Source organism: Lepisosteus platostomus, chromosome 8 (assembly GCF_059453375.1).
Source record: "Lepisosteus platostomus isolate fLepPlt1 chromosome 8, fLepPlt1.hap1, whole genome shotgun sequence".
In the NCBI taxonomy this organism is placed as follows: domain Eukaryota; kingdom Metazoa; phylum Chordata; class Actinopteri; order Semionotiformes; family Lepisosteidae; genus Lepisosteus; species Lepisosteus platostomus.
Window position 1 is genome coordinate 12,255,278 of NC_142618.1, and position 21,727 is coordinate 12,277,004.

Here is a 21,727-nt window from a genome sequence, read left to right on the forward strand (position 1 = left end):
ATGTAACTAGATAATATCAAAGAATTCCCATCTAAATCCCCCAGAAGAGAAGGAAGTATGTGGCTGAGGTCTAGTGAGGAGAAAGAGCTGAAGGCCAATACTGATCAGTTGGACTCCAGTTGGAAAGATTGAAAAGCCAATGCTGTAGTTGCCTAGCCCCAAGTGCTAGGGACAGCATGAGGGTTAATGAGGAAGTCCAGATCTGGTGCAGACTGCTGTGGACAGCAAAAAGAAGGATTGGGAGGAGGGGAGAAAGAAAAATAACATATATAGGCTGGGCCCATAGGTGTGATGGGTTTGACATTCATCCAGAAATGGAGAGAGATATGGTGAGGGAAGAGAGAGGAATTCACAAGAGTAAGTAGACAGAGAAAGAAATGGGGGACTGCCATAGGGACAGCTACTGTGTTGTTCTGGGTTTGTGGAGACCTGAAAGAAAATGTGGATGGTGTGGTGGGCTCAGACCTGCTTGTTTTTGGTGAGAGACAAAGCGACTCCAGTCCTGGATAAAAGCAATGAGGATAAGGTCCTGGCAATGCCACATGTGAAACAAGTCCATCTGCAATGAATCAAGATGGAAAGTGCTGTGAGGATGCATGCGGTATGAGACAAATGCACTCCATACGATAGAGATGCGCAACAGCAAGTCCTGGGTGCAAGACTTATATACAGTCTGTAGGTGAGGTGAATTGTGCGAGGTTAGTTTCTAACTTTCCTCCCAAATTCCTGTGATAAACTTCTTTATTTAGTCACCGACACTTTCATCCGAATCAAAGTACATGGGTAGAAACTATTTATCAACATCCGGTGCTGATTGTCTTACAAAGACCTTTAGAATTATACATCATCTGAACAATGGAGCTCAGGAATGTTATGTACTGTAATTAGCTCACAGTACCACTGGGGTTTAAACCACACTGCTCTTGGGAAAATCCGTTACCTTAATCGGTAGGAAACTTAGCACTTAGATGTGCAAAGGAAATGACATTTGAAAACTAGTCTTTTTGTTCAATGCACAGTGCTTGATATTTGAAGCAGTGCATTCAAACAAGCGCAAGTTCAGATGTTTCTACGACCTGGACTCATGGATAAGCAGTGAAACTTTGATTTTCTTACAATTTCTGGACAGCTAGTAGGTCAATGTTGTGGAATACCCTCCAGTCATCTTCAACAACAGCTATAAAACAGACATAATGGTAAAAATATTTTGAAAACACAAGAAATACATTTTTTGCTTTAGGGGGTAGTTAAGATTAAGCATCCTTAATTATGCAAATAACGGAAATAGATCATTTGCAAATTCATAAAACAGAATATTTGTAGTACATGTACTGTATATTCACTAAGGCATTGTATACAAGCATATTGTATATAATATATTATGTGAATTTATTGGTACAATATATCTACTCAGTTCTAATCAGAATGTGTTTATTTTTTACCTCAAATGTGAAAGTTCACCATTTACAATAATGAGAATTTTAATCACTTTTGAGTCAAGAAGGTTATGTAACATTGTGATCAGTGCATTGAATAGAAAATGTTAAGCTCAAATTTAATGTCTGGCTGTTTCTCCCACTACTTACAGATTTTTCTTTCTATGAAAATGATTTTCAGATATTTACACTTAACAGGTAATCTCATCACAGAATCACAGAAGGCCTGCAATGTAATACGAATACATTTGTTTTGTAATCTGTTTTGAAAAAGGTATTGTTTCCATATTCACAAAGGAAAGTGCAGGGTGGGGGGAATTCGTAATTAGATTTTTAAAGTTATTAATTGTTTCTAAGAGGATTACTGTGACAAAGCTCTGGTGTTCAAAGAGAGGAGTAATTCGATATTCTGAAACATGTTAAATAATTGTTAAAAGCTAACAGATTTATGTAACAAAAATACATCAATGAGAAACTCTTAACAATTGCATTTGCTATGAAAGAGCTCCATGCAGAAATGTAGTAGTCATTTTCAGTGAATTAATTCAATTAATCCTAATGTATTATTTAAATATAAAAATTTAATAGAGATTTAATTGGAAGGATCTTATGATGAGAATAATTTAATAAAAATTATTTCAACTCATAGTAGTTACGTTGTATTGGACATACTGAAATAAATGTAACTTATATATGTATATATGTTATATTTATGTGTTCATTTTATATTCTGTTCTGTGCAATAAAGTGATTTTGCAAAAAGGAAAATGATGCACCTTTGCAGCAAGCAACTTATTAACAAAACATATAAAAAATAGATTAAATGGAACAGCATTATTAAGAGAGCTGAAAACATTATGAACACTTTTAATAGTTTTATGTTTCAAGAGCTATTGTTAAATTTGCTGGTTGTTGTGTGATGTGGAAGAGTGTAATGAACTAATCGGGTACATTAGTTTTACAGAATGTAATCTATAGTGTTTGGGAGTTGTTTGTCTCAATAGGCTATAGTAATCAAAAGTAATGAACCTATTATGAGCAGGACCTTAGAGAGCACAGCGTGGCAGTAAGAGTGTGGCACATAAAAGGTTTATTAAAGGAAATTAAGGTCCATCACTGCCACACCTGCTCCCCTATTATAAATGTATGACAGGTCAGTGCCTTCAATCACAGCAGCAAACGAGAAAGAGGAGTCATGTTTCCCATTACCAGTGAAGTAACAGCATATCCTGTGACTCAGAGGTTTCAGAGTCTGTGACCACTATACACAGCCATCAGCCTGGAATAATTATATTTAATAGGTTTTATTTGGGATCTGTAAGCAGCATAGAGTGAAAGTGGATGGATTTTATCAACTATTTTTGTCAAAATACATACTATATACCTTCAGCACTTTAACACAATAATTTCACATTATTTTTCCTCCAAAAACTTTCGAAGTTTACATTTACCGGCTGTGCCTTATTGAAGAACATTGTAAAGTGTGCTGTCAGCTTTTATTTCTCCATGGATTTTCTTTAGGTTTTTTTCCCCCCATCATCCTACTTCCATATAACATTATTCTAATTAAAAAAATGTTGAAGATTTACAAAATCCCAAACGTTTGTAAACACAGCCTTTGGAATTAATTATGAGGCTTGGGTTGACTGTGACTGTAGAGCATCTGGAGTTTTGATATCCCTTTTGGCATAAAAGCTTTCTATGTCAGTTTCGCTCTGAAAAAAATAAACGTTTTCCTACATATATATGGCTAACTCACCAGAGTACAATTAATGACTGCAAGGTTTTAGTTTGATATTGATTTCTATTTCACTACTTCTATATTTAATTTAAGTTTATAATATTATTCATTAAGTAGTGATTAATGCTCCAAAATTGAAGTGCAGTCAATTATTTTTTGCCAAAGTGAAATTTAAAATGAAATATTATTCCTGTCTCTGTAGTTAAATATTTAACAAAACAATTAATAGGGTGTAACAGTTAAACAAAATTAGTATTTGAAAAACAAAAGGGAACTATAATTTTCAGTTCAATTAGAACATCCGAACAGTAGAGATGAGTGCTGTTTAAGTCAAAGCACCAGGGTAACAAAATTAATAATTTTACTTATTTATTAAGTGTTTAGAAGTCAGTGAAGATTTTGCTTTAGTAACCTTTTGCTACTGTGACCACACTGCAAGTAATACAGTTGATGTGTTTGCATGGTGGCGTCTGATGCCAACAATGAGGCTGTCAGGACAGTTGTCTTTGTGATACCATCTGTTAGCATTTTCAGGAATATGTTAATAGAAGAATTTCCAACACCATTTACAAATTCTTGATGTTATACCATACCAGTGTTAACAAATTATTAACCTCTAAAGCTACTAAAAACAAGGATATATCTAAACGGTATAGATATGATACAACATTAATTAGACAAATATATTGGCAGTATTGCAAAATGCGATGGCTACAGGATGAATTCATGAACATTTTCTTTAATCATAAAATATATGTAATTTTAAACAAATTAAGCAATCTTATTAATATAAGATAATAAAAAAGAGTCTTAGTACTAGAAAACTGAAATCACTTGTTTTATAGAATAAATAAAATATATTTACCATCAGTGAAGCTCCCTTTCAAATACTCTTATGGTTCTAAGTGAATATAATATAATAGCAAAGGTGCAAAAGTCATAACCACACTCTGTATTTAAAAATAATATTAGTTCTAATTAGATTTTTTTAATTTTACTAGAATTACAGCCACATTACCAAGTCAAATTGCAGCAAGTAGTGTTCATTGGAACAAGCAGTGGTTACTTCTACACTGAAAAGTAGGAAAGGATGTGAAGGGTTCATTTCTTCTTTTTACTTTTCAGTGTAGAAGTAACATCTGCTTTCATCCTGCACACACACAGCTCCCGATTTGAACCTCTTTAAAATATTTCTTTGGACACATACAATACATAATTTTGTTGACTGCATGTTTAACATATCAAGCAGATAGGTTTATGGATTGAGTAATATTTGTTTTTTCTTGGCATAGCAAAATACTGAGCTCCAGCCATGTCATTGCATTAAAATGGTGCTCCGTGTTTAGTATGCATGTTGACTTGAGTTCAATTTGCCAAAATGCCTTGATTAAGAATCTGTTGTAAATATCCATGGAAAAAGATTTGATTGCAGTTAGCTCAAGATCAGCAAGAGCAAAATACATCACCATACCTCACATGAATATTGACAATCACATGGTTGTTATGAAAGAAGTTGCCAGTAGATGAAGAGATGTTCTGCTTCAACATTTATCAGAAACCAGAAAACTGACACTGATGGCTAGGCCACATCCAGGAACAATAAGGGTCACCATATTGACTCAGGGCCCTCATTATTCTGGCTTAACTATCGAAAATTTTTTTTCCAACTGCAGTGGCTACAGTATACAAAATTCCAGGACTGAAAATCATCAGCATAATGATTGTAACTTGCTGTGTGTATAAAAATGATCTGCATAGCAGTTTAGTAGTGCAGAGGAGGGACGAAAACTCTGCCGTCAGAGGTGGTAGTAAAGGGAATGATGGAGTGTTTAATTCACCAATGAATACTGTTTTTCCCTTGACAGACCTAACATAATAGAACAATTGCACGAATGCCGTTATCAGCTCTGTGGTGACTATTTAGTTGTTCAAGCCAACCAGTGGTACAGTACAAATATAATGAATTAGAGAAAATTTCCTTTTATACCAGAACTTTACAACTTTTATTTTTAATCTTACTGCTTAGCAGCGTGTCTACAAAGGGCTGAAGCCAATGGTTTCTCTGTTCCTCCAAGCCAGTACTGATTTGCCAGCAGGGCAATGCAGGACTATAGTCACAAGATGACAGTGGCAATTTTTGAAGAAATGGTCTTGCTACAGCCAGCTTACTGTACAGTCCTTGGCCCCATAGACCATGAATGTGACCATCTTGACAAAGCCATCAACAAGAGAGAAATGTAACTGGCCAGCCTGAACCAGGTAGCTGCCGCTATACAGGTGGTGCGGCAGCATATCCCACAGCAGTTTATCCAGAGGCTGATTGAGTCCATGTGTCCGTGGTGTTTGACATCTGTGTTTAACACATTTTATTATATCAATTTGTTATGCCTGCCACATTTATTTTAAGCAATAGTATGTACAATATACATTTTCCATATACATAATACATGATCATGCTTTCTAAATTCAATAGATTGGCAGGTGATATGGCTTAAGTATTTCTTTCTTCATAATAAAGCCTTATGTCAAATTCAGTAGTGTAAGTGGACATTTGAAAGGTCACTGTGTTTTAAAGTTAAGCAGCATTCTGAACACTGCTATATATAGTAAAGTGTTGGAAATGTTAATAATAATTTCACAACTGCTGTAATATATTGTTTATTTACCAATAATTAACATTATAGAGATGAAAAGGAATCTTTTTTATGTTTTTCCGATACTTATGTTTTTAAGTATTTAAGATACTTGATAAATTATTACAATGTGTTTCACAACTAAATGCCTCACATTTATTTTGTAGATGGAATCAGAAAGTGAAGAAAAGAGAGTTCAGGCATGCAAAGGAAGCAAGGGTGAGTAGTTTTGTAAGTGTATCTTTATGTATTGACTAATGCACTGTAAAAGTGTACTGTATTCTTCAGTAAATCTCATATACAACACTCAGTACCCATGCAGTATGATTTTGATTTTAATGCCCATGTTTTTCTAAAGCTGAAGAGCATAGGTAATATATTATTCACTAGGGAATGGGTTCATTAAACTGTAATATTAGCTCAAATTGGCCAAGAAGTACATTTATATTGTACATTTGATTAAAATGGCTAGCCAGGGAACACCATTATACTAGTTTTCAAAGCCTCTTAAGTCTCCTCTTATTGACCACTGTAGTCATTAATACACCTCTGAAATATATGGAAGGTTTATTGGTTTCACTCTATGAAAATAGGGTGCACTTGTGAATGAGATTTTGCATCTCAGTGTGCTCTTCTGATGAAATAAATTTGAATATGATTTAGAAATCATGCTGTCAAACTCCTTTCTGTGAAAGCAGTGCATTACATGCACTAGAAAACATATAAACCCAGTTTAAACACAGTGTTTAGAAAGAACAAAGAAAACCCCAAGAGGTTGGCTGAAGTGCGTACAACTGTCTCCGCCTGCCACCTCAAACAGTTAAGCTTATTATTCAAAGGGGCTTTGATTTTCAAAAGGAGACAAAAAATATTTCAGTAGTTTGGTTAGATCCTAATGAATGCGAGAGAAAGACGAATATGTATAGAATAGCTGGCGAGACTAGCCTAGCAAAGAGAATGGCACGCCACCCAGGGCTGGATAGACTTCCCAAACCCCCCACCCCACTACTGCTGCAAGGGTGTAGATGGAGAGGTGAGGGGGATGGGAAGGGAAGACTTGGGTGCGAGACATCTTGTACACAGGCGAGCACCAGTGTGCAAGATGAGGATCTGACCTTCCACCCGAACTTTTGTTTAAAAATAAAAGGAAAAAAGAAACCGGTGTGTGTATCTTATATATACTGTATGTTCAGGCAAAATTAGTGTCACTTGAAGTATTTTTGTATTTCTCACATTTTATTGATGTTTTATGTGGTGTTCAGATGACCCTGAATTATTTTCCACAGCTATCAAATACATCAAAGTTCTGACACTTGACAAATCTGCATCTACAGTCATTCTAACACTTCTGCATACAGTATATGGTATCCTGTGATATTGTTGACTGATGTATTTAACATAATTACTAAACGAGAACAATTTAATTAGCAACCAATTTAAAAGCCCCAAAGTATAACATCTTCCTGTATAAAAAGCGATGACGTTATATATTTTTCATAAATTTTTCATGATTGAAGAATGTTTGTCAATTCCATTATTTTTTATAGCAAAAATTGGAATCTACTTTGGTCATGACTCATTTTTTGTTGTAATTTTTTTTCATTACAACTGGATTCCTATAAAATGCTAATTATTTAAGATTTTTTTTTCTCCCAAATTAATAAATATGCAATCGGATAGCATATACATATGACCAATACTGACCTTTTCTTGATTTCATTTTGATTAAAAGTATTTACATTTTTTCATAATGTCTTATCTTTAAATGTTAATAAAATCTTTACCTACAATAATGATCCCATCCACAAATTCCAAACGAGGTTGTTACTTTTTGATGTGAACACCAAGCTGTCTGCTTCAGCTTGTGTGGTTTAACATTAGAGGGCTCAATGAGAATGCTGAATAAAATGCAGTTCTGCCTTCACTTTGTAAAAGGATTCGATGTCAACACTCCTATGCAGGTTGTTTTGGCAGAAGGCTCACCTATTTTTGTGACATGGGCCAGTACTGCTGTTAGTCTGAAGCTCTGGTGCAGGCTTCCAAACTATTGTACTGGAAATGTAAACAAGTTCATTTTTCTCACTTTCTTTTCTTTCTATTGACAGTTCCTGTTGACTCTATAGCCCAGGCTCTCAGGTAGGAATGAGTTAACGTTTATGAAAAAAGGTTAATATTGTAGTTTGATTTCACTGCTGACTAAAATACGTTTTATATTTATTCGTCCATCCATTTTCTAACTGCTTCATCTAATTCAGGGTTGCGGGGAGCAACCATGCAACCGGGGGCAACCAACAGGTGCAAGGTGGGATACACCCTGGACAGCAGTTTATGGCAGGGCACACACACACACACCAGGATCAGTTTTCACAGAGGCCAATTAACCTACCCAGGAGCACCCAGAGGAATCTGGGAGGAAACAGGGCGAATATGCATCTCACAGTATATATATGTGAAACCTTTGGCTTCAATTTTTTTCATACTACAATGCAGCTGACAGTTTTACAAAACAAAGTAGTGCAGAAATAAAAGAAAACATTACAAATTGCCAAACTATTAACTATTAACAAAAAGAAGTCTATAAAAATAACTTTCACATTATATTTTAGGTTACACTGAATATATAAAATGTTCTCATAAATTCCACATTTTTCAATTAAAAAAGCAAATCTAAAGACATACCAATTCATTGCATACCGATATATTTTCCATATATGACATCACTATAATCTTATCATCTTATAACTATAATATTGGATTTGAATTTTCAGTATTATCAGTACATCGTAAAGGTTCACTAAATATACTGCTGTATGTATACACAGTATATGTTACAAAATAATGAGTTTAGGCAACAGCATTTTGTTAATAATGATACTCATCTAAAAAAATAGATACGTGGAGTTGTGAAATATCTCACAAGAATATAAGAATGTTACAAACAAGAGTAGGTCATACCATCGATTTTGTTCATTTGGTAGTAAGTAATTGGTTCAAGGACCTCATCCAGCCATTTCTTGAACAAAACCAGGGTTCTGACTTCAACAGCATGGCTGAGTATCATGTTTTGTACAACATTTTGTGTAAAGAAATGCCTCCTGTACTCAGATTTAAATGCATTTACCTATAGTTTCCACTGATGTCCTCTGGTTAATGTTTCACTCTTTCTTCTGAGGCAATTCACAGGGTTGACTTTGCCAATGCCTTTATAAGGATATAGATAAATTGACTGAGATATCCTCATATTTTTCTGCTTTCAAGGAGACTCTTTTAGCCTGTCCGTGTAAGACATTCCCTTAAGTACAGTAATTTATCTGGTAGCGCTTGTTTCGACTGATTCCAGTGCAACAATACCTTTTTTGCAACAAAAAAAATAAGAATGGTAGCAAATGACAAAAAGCAGTCTACAAAGGAACAAGTAAACTAAGGCTTATTTGATTGCCGAAGAAGGCCCCACAGCTGAAACATTGTGTTTCCTTTCTTCTCTTTTCAGCATGGAATAAACCTTTAACTTGTTCCTTTGCAGCTTACGCATGCTGATGCAGCTACCTACTTAAACTACCCAAAAGCAGTCTAGCCCATTTGGTAGTAGCTTACTGATCCAATAATCTTATCCAGCTGTTATATTAAGGAATCGATGGTATTGGCTTCAACAGCATGCCTGGTAGCTTGTACTACTCCAACCCTCTTTGTGTAAAGAAGTGCATCCTGTTCTTTATTTTAATTGCATTTCTATGTAGATTCCATTTGTACCCTCTAGGTTTTATTTCACGGTTTATCCTGAAGTCTACTTTGTTGACTTTTTCAATGCCATTGAGGATGTTGAATACCTGTATTAGGCCTCCTTGTTATGCACACAACATTCTTCAACTCACTGTTTTCTACTTTATATTTATAGCTATATTGTTTGCATGTCTTCCATGCAACACCCTGCACCTGTCTACCAGGTGTTTGGCTGTCTAATATTTTTAAAAAATATTTTTTAATTATAGTTCCATTTATATAATTTGATAGTCCTCTTATTTTGGCTTACAATGACTAGTTTGCTAAATGTATCTGAATGCAGATTATTATATAGATTGGGAAGATCAGCAGTCCTGGTATAGATCCCTGTGGTACTCCACGAATTTCATGGCATCATGAAGAATTGTGTCAACATCTTGTTTCCTTAAAAAAAGGCAATCGGTAAAATACCATCTGGCTTTGGAGATTTCTGCCACTTCTAAGTCCTCAATATTTCAACCATAAAAGGGGTGCCCTCTGAGTATAGATTGTGCCCTTCATTACACACATTGAGAGATGGAGCCTGGGTCATATCATGGTCAGTGCCTTAAGGATTCAGTGCCATGGGAGCAAAGTAGGATGATACCACTCCATGCTATTGCAGCCTTCCCATGAAGAGGTGTGTAGGTGAGAACATCAGGCAAAGATTTTTGCCTTGCCATTGATCATCTCAGCTCACGAGACAAATGAACTCCTCTGCAATTTACACGCTATATGCCTGAGACCTTTACTTGTAAGAACATTACTTTTACAGGTCGTCCTTGAAGGGGGCCTTAAAGATTAACATAGAGAAGTTTAAAATATTTATTAAAATGAATAATTTGAATTCTATTTGAAGAGGATATGGATAGTCATAACAAAATCAACAGGGTTTTGACAATTAAAATTGACTTGATATGCGATTCTTTTTTATGTAATATAAATGGTTATCCATCTCCCTACCTGGTCGTTGATTCCTGTATACGTTTACAGTTCCTGCATTCAGCATGCCTGCTTTTTATACATATACTGAAAGGCATTCATGACATAATACATGAATACTGGAACAACCAGCATTTGTTACATTTTAAATACTTCTCAGCATGTGGTTTTGCATAGGTCAAGTAACAGTCAAAAGGAAAACTAAGAGATAGACAGTGTTACAAAGGAAGACAGACAATAAAAGAAATCTTTGTTTTTTAAACACTTACATCCCTAAAAATGACACCTGATAAATGCATTGTTTAATTTCATTTTGCATCATTTCAGTTTGACAGTTTGCACTATGATAAAATTATTAACACTGTGGTTAGAATGTGACTAAGTATGTTAATCTTCAAAATTGACAAAAATTGAAATCCTATGAATTCTAGGCCCTCTGAATATTTTTGCACTGGCAGGGTTACAGGCCAATCATACTAAATTTAAGTCCTTTAATCAGAACACTCGTTCCCACTCTGCTTTTGCTCTTTCTCCTCCACTTAATCATTTTGCACATGATTTCTTTTTTTTAAAGAATGCAGTCATCAGTCATCAGTCATGAAAATGATCAGGAATAGATTGATTGACTCAGCAAGTTACTATACAAAATAAGTTGATTAAAAAATGAAAACATGTATTAATATAACCCTATTACAGAAGACATGACTCACTTCTCTCACAGAAATGATGATATTCTCCAGGGCTACCAAACCGAACTTGGGCAAGGTTTTATTCCTGCTGTGCTTCTCTCAATGTATAATGAGTTAAGGTCTGTCCTGAACCTGCAGGCCCTATTAGCTGCAACCAAAGTACCACAGAATACGTACCATGCAGTTCCTCCTTAGGAATTTTCAAAGATGAGCTTGGTTCTGTACATGACATTTTTTGTATGGTATTTCCATCTCAGCATAGATTCACTCGGGACAATGCCACAAAGAGAAATTGTCAAGCCTTATGGTGAAAAAGAGAAAAACAGGATTTGAGAAGGGTGTTTCACTTGTCTTGTGGCAGGGCTTTATCTGAAATGCAAGATCAGTGTTGACCAGAGCAAACAAGGGTAGAATATTAGCAAAGTATCACTCCCTCCAAAGAAGCAGCATTATGACAACCTAGAGGGCTATTGAATGTGGGAACATCTATACTTGGATGTGGCATGGAGAGTTTGAACCATGGCCCGATCAGTGGATCCATGCAAAATTATCACTCCCTGCAGTCTGGCCTTTGCCATTTTGCTAATAACCATCCTCTTCTAGTCTCCATATTTATGTTGCTAACAGCTTTTTAATTTATATCAGTGTACTGTAAAATTTAGTTTTATTAGTGTGCATACCAAGATCATGTATGAGGCATTGTTTAGAGTGCTTCTGTAAAAAAGAGAGCATCAAGTCTCAGGTGAAGACATGTGGGACTAAGGAATGTACTGTACAGTGTGATGTGAACATTACAACAACGGTGCGTTTTATGTGTTTGCTTGCTGCACACATTAGCATCATTTAAATTGAAGTAGATTCGTATACAGTATGTTCATAAATTGTTTTTAAAAAAACATAATGTAGCACTTTCTGGTTCACTTGGGTATGCGCCCTCGCTGCTGCCACCTCAGGTCAGCCCCCCACCACTGGGGACTCAAACCGTGGCCTCTGGTGTCACTTAACAGGGACCAGCCAGCTGAGCTAAAGGGAGATCTCTCCTCAGCCCGGTGGCTGCGGTCACAGGGAAGGGCGGTGACGTCACTGCACTGGTAAGCCGGCTTGCACAACCTGTAATGTCGGCCGTATGTGTTACAATAATAATCCCTTATGTATGAGGTTGATTGATATCTTTGTCATTATCCTTACCTTTTAGATGAATACAGTAAAGTAAAGGGAAATTCCTCAGTACGTTTCAGCTCCGTGTAATACTACTGTAAATGTACATCCTGTCAAAAGTGTGATGGAGCAACTTCATGTTCAATCACCAGCACTTCACCTTTAAAATACAAAATGACATCTATACAGTTTTAAATACTTATTTTAAAGTGAAAGAAATTTTAACTGATGTGATATCAGTTAAAACTGATGTTTTTTATTTTTTCAGTTTTTTGAAAACATTTGCAGTTTTGCAAAAGGTGTACAAATCATGTGAAAATCATGTGGCAACATGTTCAACTAAAAGGCTAAAATAGCTGACCATCTTAGTAACATCTAGGTTATATTTTTAGAAAATGAAATGCTTACCATGTGAACCGTTTTAAAAGGTTTGTTTGTTTGTCCTATATTTCCTTGCTCCTGGATCATACAGAAATATGTGAGTTAACGTACTGGGATGAGCCTGTTGTTAATGTTTATATAGGAATTTACATTTACGTTTCATCAGTGATACCGTTGGCACCACATTTATCCATCCTGTATTGATCTGCCTATTACATTTTCCTCTCATCCATATTATTGATCAGTTTTATAGTTTTCTGTATAATTGCAAAATCAGAATTCCAGCTGTGTCTACCTTTCTTAGAAAGTCCAAGGATCACATCACAAATAGTACATTTCTTTGTATGCAGGATGTTGTAGAAAGGTACAACGATAAGAGAACTGTTACATTTCTGTGCCGCGTTTTTCAGTTACTTTTTTTCTAGATTGCCATGAAATTGAAAATCTCTTCATCTTTTAATTGAATTTTTTTTTACAAATTGTATTCTTACACAATTGTGAATGTCTGGGTGATCGTTGGATCAATTAGCTACTAGTAATCATAGATGGGTTAAGTGGCCTCCTTTTGTTTGGAACATTTCTGATGTTATAATTTAAAATGTGATATTTGAGCAAAATTCCAACACACTGTAGATCACTGTAAGGGTTTTTGTTTTTAATTACCGACTTATAAATTCATTTTTAAAATTTCTTTGCCCACAATTTTTGTTAGTTTTTAAATAGTAATCTCTTACATAATTAATTTGTATTGGTAATGGATTTATTTTTAAAGTCACTTTCACCAGCACTGATTATAAAATCAGTTATAATACATCTATTTTCTCACTTGTTTCTTCCAATTCAGGTTTGTGGGTGAGTGGAGTCTATCCCAGCAAGCAGTGGGCACAATGCAGGGTACTCTCTTAATGGGGATCCAGTTCATTGCAGGGCAGATAGACACAAACGCAAATATTCACACACACCTAAGGACAATTTTCCCAAAATCCAGATTACCTACCAATATGTTTTTGGACACTACCTTGGGGAGAACCTACAAAATTCACACAGATAGCCCCAAGAAGAAACCCACCTAAACATAGGGAGAACATTCAAACTCCATACAAGTAGCACCCAGGTCCAGAATTGAACCCAGGCCTTAAACCCACATGCTTAATATATTTTTTTTTGAAGTATTAAGTATATTTTTAATCCAATCAGTCTGATATACCCTGGGCTTTTAAACTATGTTAAAGCTACGTTCATTAAAACACATTTACAATAGTTAACAATAGTACAAACTAGTAACTATCTTTATCTTAATCTGTATTAATGGGGATGGCATTAACTTGTCATTTTTTACATATACTAAAATTCATCGCACATGATAAGAGAGCTGTTACATTGCTGTGACCTGTTTAAGATGCCATTAGAAATGTTACATCAAAATTAACTAGCAATAAAACAAGAACAAAATATGGATTCATTAATCTGTATTAAGCAGAGAAATGCACTGCATAGAATGCTGTGGTACTTATTGCACTTGAATTGTCAAATCAAAGGAAGTTAAACCTCATATCGGTCCATTTTTCAATTCAGGAGTTCAGTATTTCGTGTGTCCTCCATTTGTTACCAGAAATGTTTGCATGCGACAATGGCATCAACATTTAAAAAGCACTTACTTCTCTGTGGGAAATCATTTTCCTCTCAGCAAGAAGCACTGCACACAGCTCGACAAGTGTACATGGTTGTACACGGTTGTGGATCCAGACAACACTGTACACTGTACAACAAACGAGATATTGTCAATCACTGCACAACAAGTCTGGTAACTCTGGACATTATCATTCTTGCCCTCTGCATCCTCATTCCTTCTTAATTGTGGCTGTCATGGCATTTTGGTTCAGCCATGATAATTTCCCTGGCTTTTCTGAAATCAGTCACAGGTGCAAAATTGCCACAGTCATATCCATATAATCTACAAACTATTCTACCATATATGGTGTATTACAAATGGAAGTGTCTAAGATTATTTTCTCATAGTTGGTTCATTGACTGTCATGTGTATTAAATTAATTGTATTTAATATTTGTGAATATATACTACTGGTACATATCTTGTAATACTAGAACCAAAATATTGTTGTATTTTGAGTGTTTCTTAGTATATTATATACACCCTATGCTTGTTGTTTAATAATTAAAAACTGCATACTGTTAACAGTATTTCACTCTTATGTTATATATGTGTTAATTTTAGCAATTAATTAATTAGTTATATCTTCTGTTGCTCAGTATATGTTCAATTAGATTTCACACAAAGAACTTTTATCAAGTACAGTTTAAGTTTAAGCTTTATATATCCTCCATTCATTAGCAAGAACCAGCAAATTAAAATAATCCTGAATATTGCCAAAGAAAGCCTTAAAGCCAGTCACATTATCATGAACCACATGTAAGAAGCTTATAATGCTGAAGTCAGATGATTTGTTAAAGGGAACTCCCTCCATACACACAACAGATCCGCACACACTGTATCACATAGTTTCCTAAAAATTCATATAATAATTTCGAAGATCTATAATGGAGGACTAATCTTTGTATAAAAATTAAAATTAATATTTTTTGTACTTATGTTTTGCTTCCTCAACCTCTTAAATTAAACACCATTGCATGGCTTTCTGCATTTCATGCAATGATTCAGCTTTTGCATTCTGTAATTGTATGGTATGATGTTTTAGGGTCAGGCAGTAGCTGATGTGCTACTAAATAGTTCATTAGATTTGTGGTGCATGGCTCCAGCCCCTAGTGGATTGGTGTCCTGCAGTCTTTATAATTATCTTCAAATTGTTAACACCTCATTACCTGGAAAAGGGTTAAATTGGACCAATTAAACAGAGATAGTAATTAATAAAATTAGATAAAAACTCAGGTAGAACAAAAAAAGAGGGCCTATGAAGGTTCTGCTCCATAACTTTGGCTTTGCTGGAGTGGCTATGTTGACATCTTGAGGTTTTAGACTGAATTGCATATTAGACATTCACTGGGGCCTTGCATATTTTCAGATTTAATTTATACTAAAATAAAAATGAACAGCTCAGTGTGGAAGTGTTGTAACTTGATCAAGAACTTGAGAGTTGATGTCCTACTTAAATAGTTAATAATTCTGTGACTTCTTTAAAGTACGAAATACAGATAATAACTTAAGTATATGTTAAGTCTAATTGATCTTCAGAAATCATGAATATAAGCATTTCTGTTTCTTCACAGCATTTTACACAGTAAAATGGATTATGACTTTCATGTATTTTTAGTTATTTATTTTTCATGTTTGTTCTTTCAAAAATTGTGAGTCACAGTTTTCATTTATATAACCACAGTTAACAAATAATCATTTTCCACTGAAATATGTTTGGAACTAATTAGCTGACTTAATTTATTTCTGTTTTAGGCAAAAATGCAATTGTTGACTTTTACATGTCAAGACTAAATTGCCATTGATTCGAAAATTTAAAAACATATCTTAACAATATATAGCATATTTAATTGCCTCATTTTACAGCCAATTAAAGTATGAAAAATGACTCTGCACAAAGGTGGGAAGTAACTTGAGAGTATGGAGTTGTGTCAGATTATGGGTTGCAAAGGAACAAGCACAGGTTAAGTCCATGTTAAAAAAGTACAATAAAAGCGTAAAATATAGAATGCATTGGCTGTGGAGTCTTCCTCAGGTACTGTATGAGAAAGCTTCTAAAAAGACCCGAGGAAGGAGTATTTCACTCTGCCTCTTTAGTTTTCCAGCATTTAGTTTTAGATTGTTTCATTTTCAATACATTGATACCTATGACCTCTGAGAACAGTATTCTTATTTACTTGTGTGGAAGTTTAGGTACTTTTAAACAAAACTAATAGAACAAAAATACACTCTTATAACTGCTTTTCTTAAAACATCATCACATAAAACTCCAGCCAAAACAAGTAGGTACCCCATTACTCAATATAAAATCGTTTGATAGTGATACCATTCAAGTGGTGTGTTACCATAGAACCATACCAATTGAATGATATGAATATTGGTATTTTCAAGACATTTCATATTTGTTTTTGTATCCAGATGGTAAATTATTGGAAACATGCTAAAAATTAGAGTGTGGTCAATGAATATCAGAAACAGTCAACAAACGGAATATAGATGAAGAAATCACCCAAATATGTAGTCATAGCAACACTTGATATTTATTGCTCTATGTCTGTTTTTATATGAAGTGCCTATGGTTCTATGGCAAGGAAAAGAAGTGCCCAGGAAGCAGTGTGTGGAGCCCCGGTTAACAAGAGGAAGTCTCTTCTGATGAAACCCCGCCACTACAGCCCCAGCAATGACTGTGATGAGGAGACTGAGGACCTGGCAGAAATAGAGGACAAAGACGAGCTGAGGAGCATTGACACTCCAGCAGGTAGACAGATGTCCTGTTGTTTTTGTCTGTTTTGATGAACAATTGACGCTGAATTTTTAAATACCATCTGTTGCATTCATCTTTTTCTCATTCTACACTCATTGTTTGCTGAAAGTGCAATAATGTACTGCTGGGTATTCATTGGTCATTTGTTACATCCTCATATTTTCATAGTATTTCTTGACAGTCAATCTGCCAACCCCCTGTTGAAGTAAGCACATTCTTTGTATTTTTTTGTATTTATTTGTTTGTTTTGCTGCCTAATTTTGTTTTTCATCTTTGTGGAAGGATCCTTACAAAGCTGTTTTAATGGATCTGAAGATTAATTATTTAGATTTTTTAATGTTTTTCTTTAAAACGGCAGTGGACTCCATTTACATTTTACCTTTAAATTTAGACCATCTGATATCTTAATTTATAAAAGGTTCTAAAAGAAACTATACCACAATATAAGAAAACATCCTTAAAATTTAATAAAAATTGCAAGTAAACATATATTTAGTACTAAGAATAAACAACTGATATTTTAATGAGATACTAGCTCAGACTTTAATCCTGAACCTGAGATTTGTATACCATCCTTTTCAAGTAATTTGTGTGTGTGCCAATAATTGACACTTTCCTCCAAAAATACATTCAAACATCATTTTCGGGATTTTCTGACAATATTTTCTTTTTTTCTACTTTCATATGAATATTCAAACTTTTAAAAATAAAAAAAATAGAAATCAAGAAAAATCAAATGTAAAGAGAAACTAAAGATATAAAGAAATGTAAATCAGCAGTAAAAGAAGGGATGCTGGTAGGCTTTGCTAGAGTTTTGCTATAGTTTTAACAGTTTTCTTATATTTGAACGTTTGAGCCCTTTTAATATTTATACAGGACCACAAGTATTTAAGTATTTCCACAAAAGTTTTTTTTTTCAGAACATCTCTAAATATCTCTACAGAATGGACACAACAAAATTGTCTTTGTCCCATTTTTAGAATATGGTCTGTACACAATGCAATCATTGTATTCTCTTTGGGGAAAAAAAGCACACCAAATAAGCTAGACCCAGGAAAAAGACCATTGAAAACAACAGGAGGGCTACAAGTCATAGAAGTGTTCAAATACTATTATTAAATGATGAATATAATACATTAGAACATAATAATATAATAGTAAAAATGTATATATATACTGTACAATATGTTTCAGTAGTTCAGTCAAACACTAAGATGGAGAAGAGGCACTATTCAAAAAGAAAGCTTTATAGGAGTAACTGACCTGCCTGAGGAGAATGGCATTCTGTTATTAAGGGGTGCTGGAACCCCACCCCTTTAATGATGAATGAACCAGGATTCTGCTTCAAGGGCGACAATAAAGAGGATGCAAAACAAAACATGCAAAGGAGTAAGAAAAAAAGCATAATATTTAAACATACTGTAGGCATATTGTAGTGCAAGTGGGCATCAGAGCTTGACCTTCTCGTGAACTTTTGTTTAAAAGTCCATGTAGCAAATGATATCAATTTGATTTTGTTTCATAAGCACATACAGAAAGAAGTTTAGTTGTTACTTCTTTGTTAAATCAAGCTCACATATACTATATTCTAATGACAGAGAAGTATGTTTTAATGAATAAATTATTAAAATGCAATACTCATTCAACCAAGTATTGTTAGAAAGCTACATTCCTGTGGTGGTTTTTAGTCATAGGAATTTATACAGTAGATCTAAACCGTTAATGTTATTGTATGGAAAATGATTGAATGGAAATGGACTGTGAGTTGTTTTTTATGCCTCTGGTAAAGTACAATAACCAGAGAAGTTCTCCCTCCTCAGTGCAAGTTGAAAAACTTACTGCAAACTAATTGAAAATACTCAGAGGGTTCCCCTTCAATGAATAATATATCGGCCAGACACACAGCAGCTTTCGTATCTTATGGAATGTTTTTATATATCAGACTAATAACAAAAAAAGCTATTTTTTAAGAGTGCAATGTATTCCCTTAAGGATAGAAGATAAATATTCTATTTAAAATAGTCTGTTTTGTCAGGGTAAAGTGGTCATGAAACAAACTATGAACACCATTTTGGCGACAATACAGTAAAATGCCTTCCATGAAGGATGATTAATATTTTATTTAAAAGCACTGTCCTTTCTAGAGACAAAACAGTGTGAGCTTGTAATGAACTGAATTATGAACAACATTTTGGCAACAATACATGTGGTTTACATGTGCATTTTAGTCCCCTATAATCTGCACTTAATAGGTATATTTTAAACTATGTAACCAAGCAACAGACGTAATTGTTGCTTTCGAGAGCTTTTGTTAGGCCCTCTAACACAGTCCAAATATGCATAATTAGGCATAATGTCTACAACTCATTATTGTACACATGTGGGTAGTTAAGTGGACCAGGAGAATAGCTCAATGAATTGAGCAGATTCATTGGAAATGGCATTTATTTGTTTCCTGAGTTCATATTACATTACAATTATCATAACCCTTTTTGCACTCCCCTAACCATCAGTGGCGTTATTCTGAAAACTTAATTTATATTTTTTTCCTAGTCCTGTTTATATCTGAAGAGACGTCTTTGGACTGGTGTTAACAAAATGACAAGATCTCGTTAAGATCGCTGCATGTTTAAAAAGGGATGTCTGTATATGAAAATCAAATGACAGCTAGAGTGAAAAAAGCCATAAGAATCAGTGCCTGTGGGATGCTGTGAATATCTGCATTTCATAACAGGAAAAAAAGCCTCCCATTTGGTCATGCAGTACTGCAGTAGATGTGAGCCAAGCTTCTGCTCTGCTGCAGAGCTCCGGTAATGGCTATTCTGGAGTACAAACCAATCACCTGTTCCAATATAGAAACCACAGTAGGGATCCAAGAAATTTTTTTCAGTTTTTTTGTAAAGGCTGTGCATCCATCTGGATGAAAAACAAGTGCTCACTGCCTGTTCTGCTAATTGTAACTAAGCATAACTGACTAACTTTTAATCTATTTGTTGGATGGGCTCACTGATTTTTTTTAAATCTATTTAGATTAAAATGTCTCCCTACACAGTAAGGCAGGAAGGTTATTATCAGACTGCTGCACACCTCACAAATCCAGTTTGGTCTGGATACTGCAAAGCCTTAATTGTAATTAATGAACTACTGTTGTATTTTATAAAGAAGATATAGGAGATCATTTGAAGCTAGAAGAACATTTGACCAAAAATACCAATATATTCTCAATCCTTCATGGCAAAGAATGTTTCAGTGCTTGACAGTCAGCAAATCCTTAAAACAATGAGAAGGATTTGCTTGTGTGTTTATTGGAATCGTAATACATCGAATGGTTTCTAATTTTACTTTGTTTCTTTTTTGTGCACTAAAGTGTAATCAAAAGACATTTTAAATGTGTATACATATAAAAAATGTGCATTTATATGCATGCTTTATATATGAAAATGGTGAGATTACTATTTTCACAATGCAATCTCAGTATATGGATCTACTTATAACAGTGCCCTTCGGTTCATGACACTCAAGATGTTATTCTGAGGAAAAGATCATATATCTTCTGAATTATCGTTGTTGATTAGTTACTTGTACTAGCCGTGCTGGTTTTGTAATGCAAGATTTTGAGACATGTTTTAACTTTTAAATCATACAATATATTCCTATAGTATTTACAGATGATTTTTGTTTATAGAGATCAATGTGTGCCTGTTAATATCAGTACTGCAAAAGAGTTTGCCTGCTGTGTGTATTTGACTGATTCTCAAATAATCAACATATCATATCTTCTTCAAGTCTTCTCTAATAGTCTTAGTCTGGGTTATATTTAAATTGTTCTCTAACTCCTCGTAATGTTAGAGGATAGATCAGCCATCTACTTTATATAGCTTTTGCTAAACCCTTATGCCCAAAGAGACTTATCAGCAAGTTAGTTTTAATGATTTGACGGATTAAAAGAGATTTTCTTGAATCAATCCAGATGATAGCTTACCATTCTTGATCATTAACTGCAGATGCATGTAATCTGGTATATTTTCATTTTTAGTGTCATTTAAAAGAGCTTTGTGCAGCTAAATAGAGTCTTAGCAGATATCTTTATAGAACTGATCTATTATTGCATAAAAAGAACATTGTAAAACCTCTGTTAAACCTAAATCATAGCAGTCTGTATTACCTCATTTGCAATAATGTTTTATTTTATAATAGTCTACAGTAACAAATGCCTAATTATACAGCTAATCACATATAACTATTTCAAAGTCTGACAAGTCCTTTTCATAATATATTACAAGGAGGGTACTAAGTTTACTTATACTTCATCCTTTACACTTACAGTATGTAGATTGTACATGTAGAGCCAGAAGTTATTCATGATATGCTTATTTAAATCTTCGATAGTTTTAGGAGATTTTCTCTGAGAAAAGAAGATGCATTGTAGGACAGTGGTGTAATTATGTACAGTATTAAATAAAATAATGAAATATAAGAGTAATTAATTACAAAATATTAGTCTACAGGACTATCGTCTTGTTACTCCAGATTTATAACATTAATTTGTCAAT

General features: G+C 34.4%; 1 protein-coding gene across 6 annotated transcripts in view; it reads left to right on the forward strand.

Moving 5' to 3' along the window:
* st18 (ST18 C2H2C-type zinc finger transcription factor) overlaps window positions 1-21,727 on the forward strand; it is a 133,970-nt gene that overhangs the window by 70,431 nt on the left and 41,812 nt on the right. For 5 of the 6 annotated variants that reach the window (XM_088642456.1, XM_088642457.1, XM_088642458.1 and 2 more), the window contains 3 exons: window positions 5,978-6,029; window positions 7,916-7,946; window positions 16,981-17,168. In XM_088642456.1, coding sequence (XP_088498582.1) covers window positions 5,978-6,029; window positions 7,916-7,946; window positions 16,981-17,168 — 271 coding nt within the window. Of the gene's footprint in view, window positions 1-5,977; window positions 6,042-7,915; window positions 7,947-16,980; window positions 17,169-21,727 lie in introns of those variants that run through there. The other variant, XM_088642461.1, reaches the window with a different exon arrangement.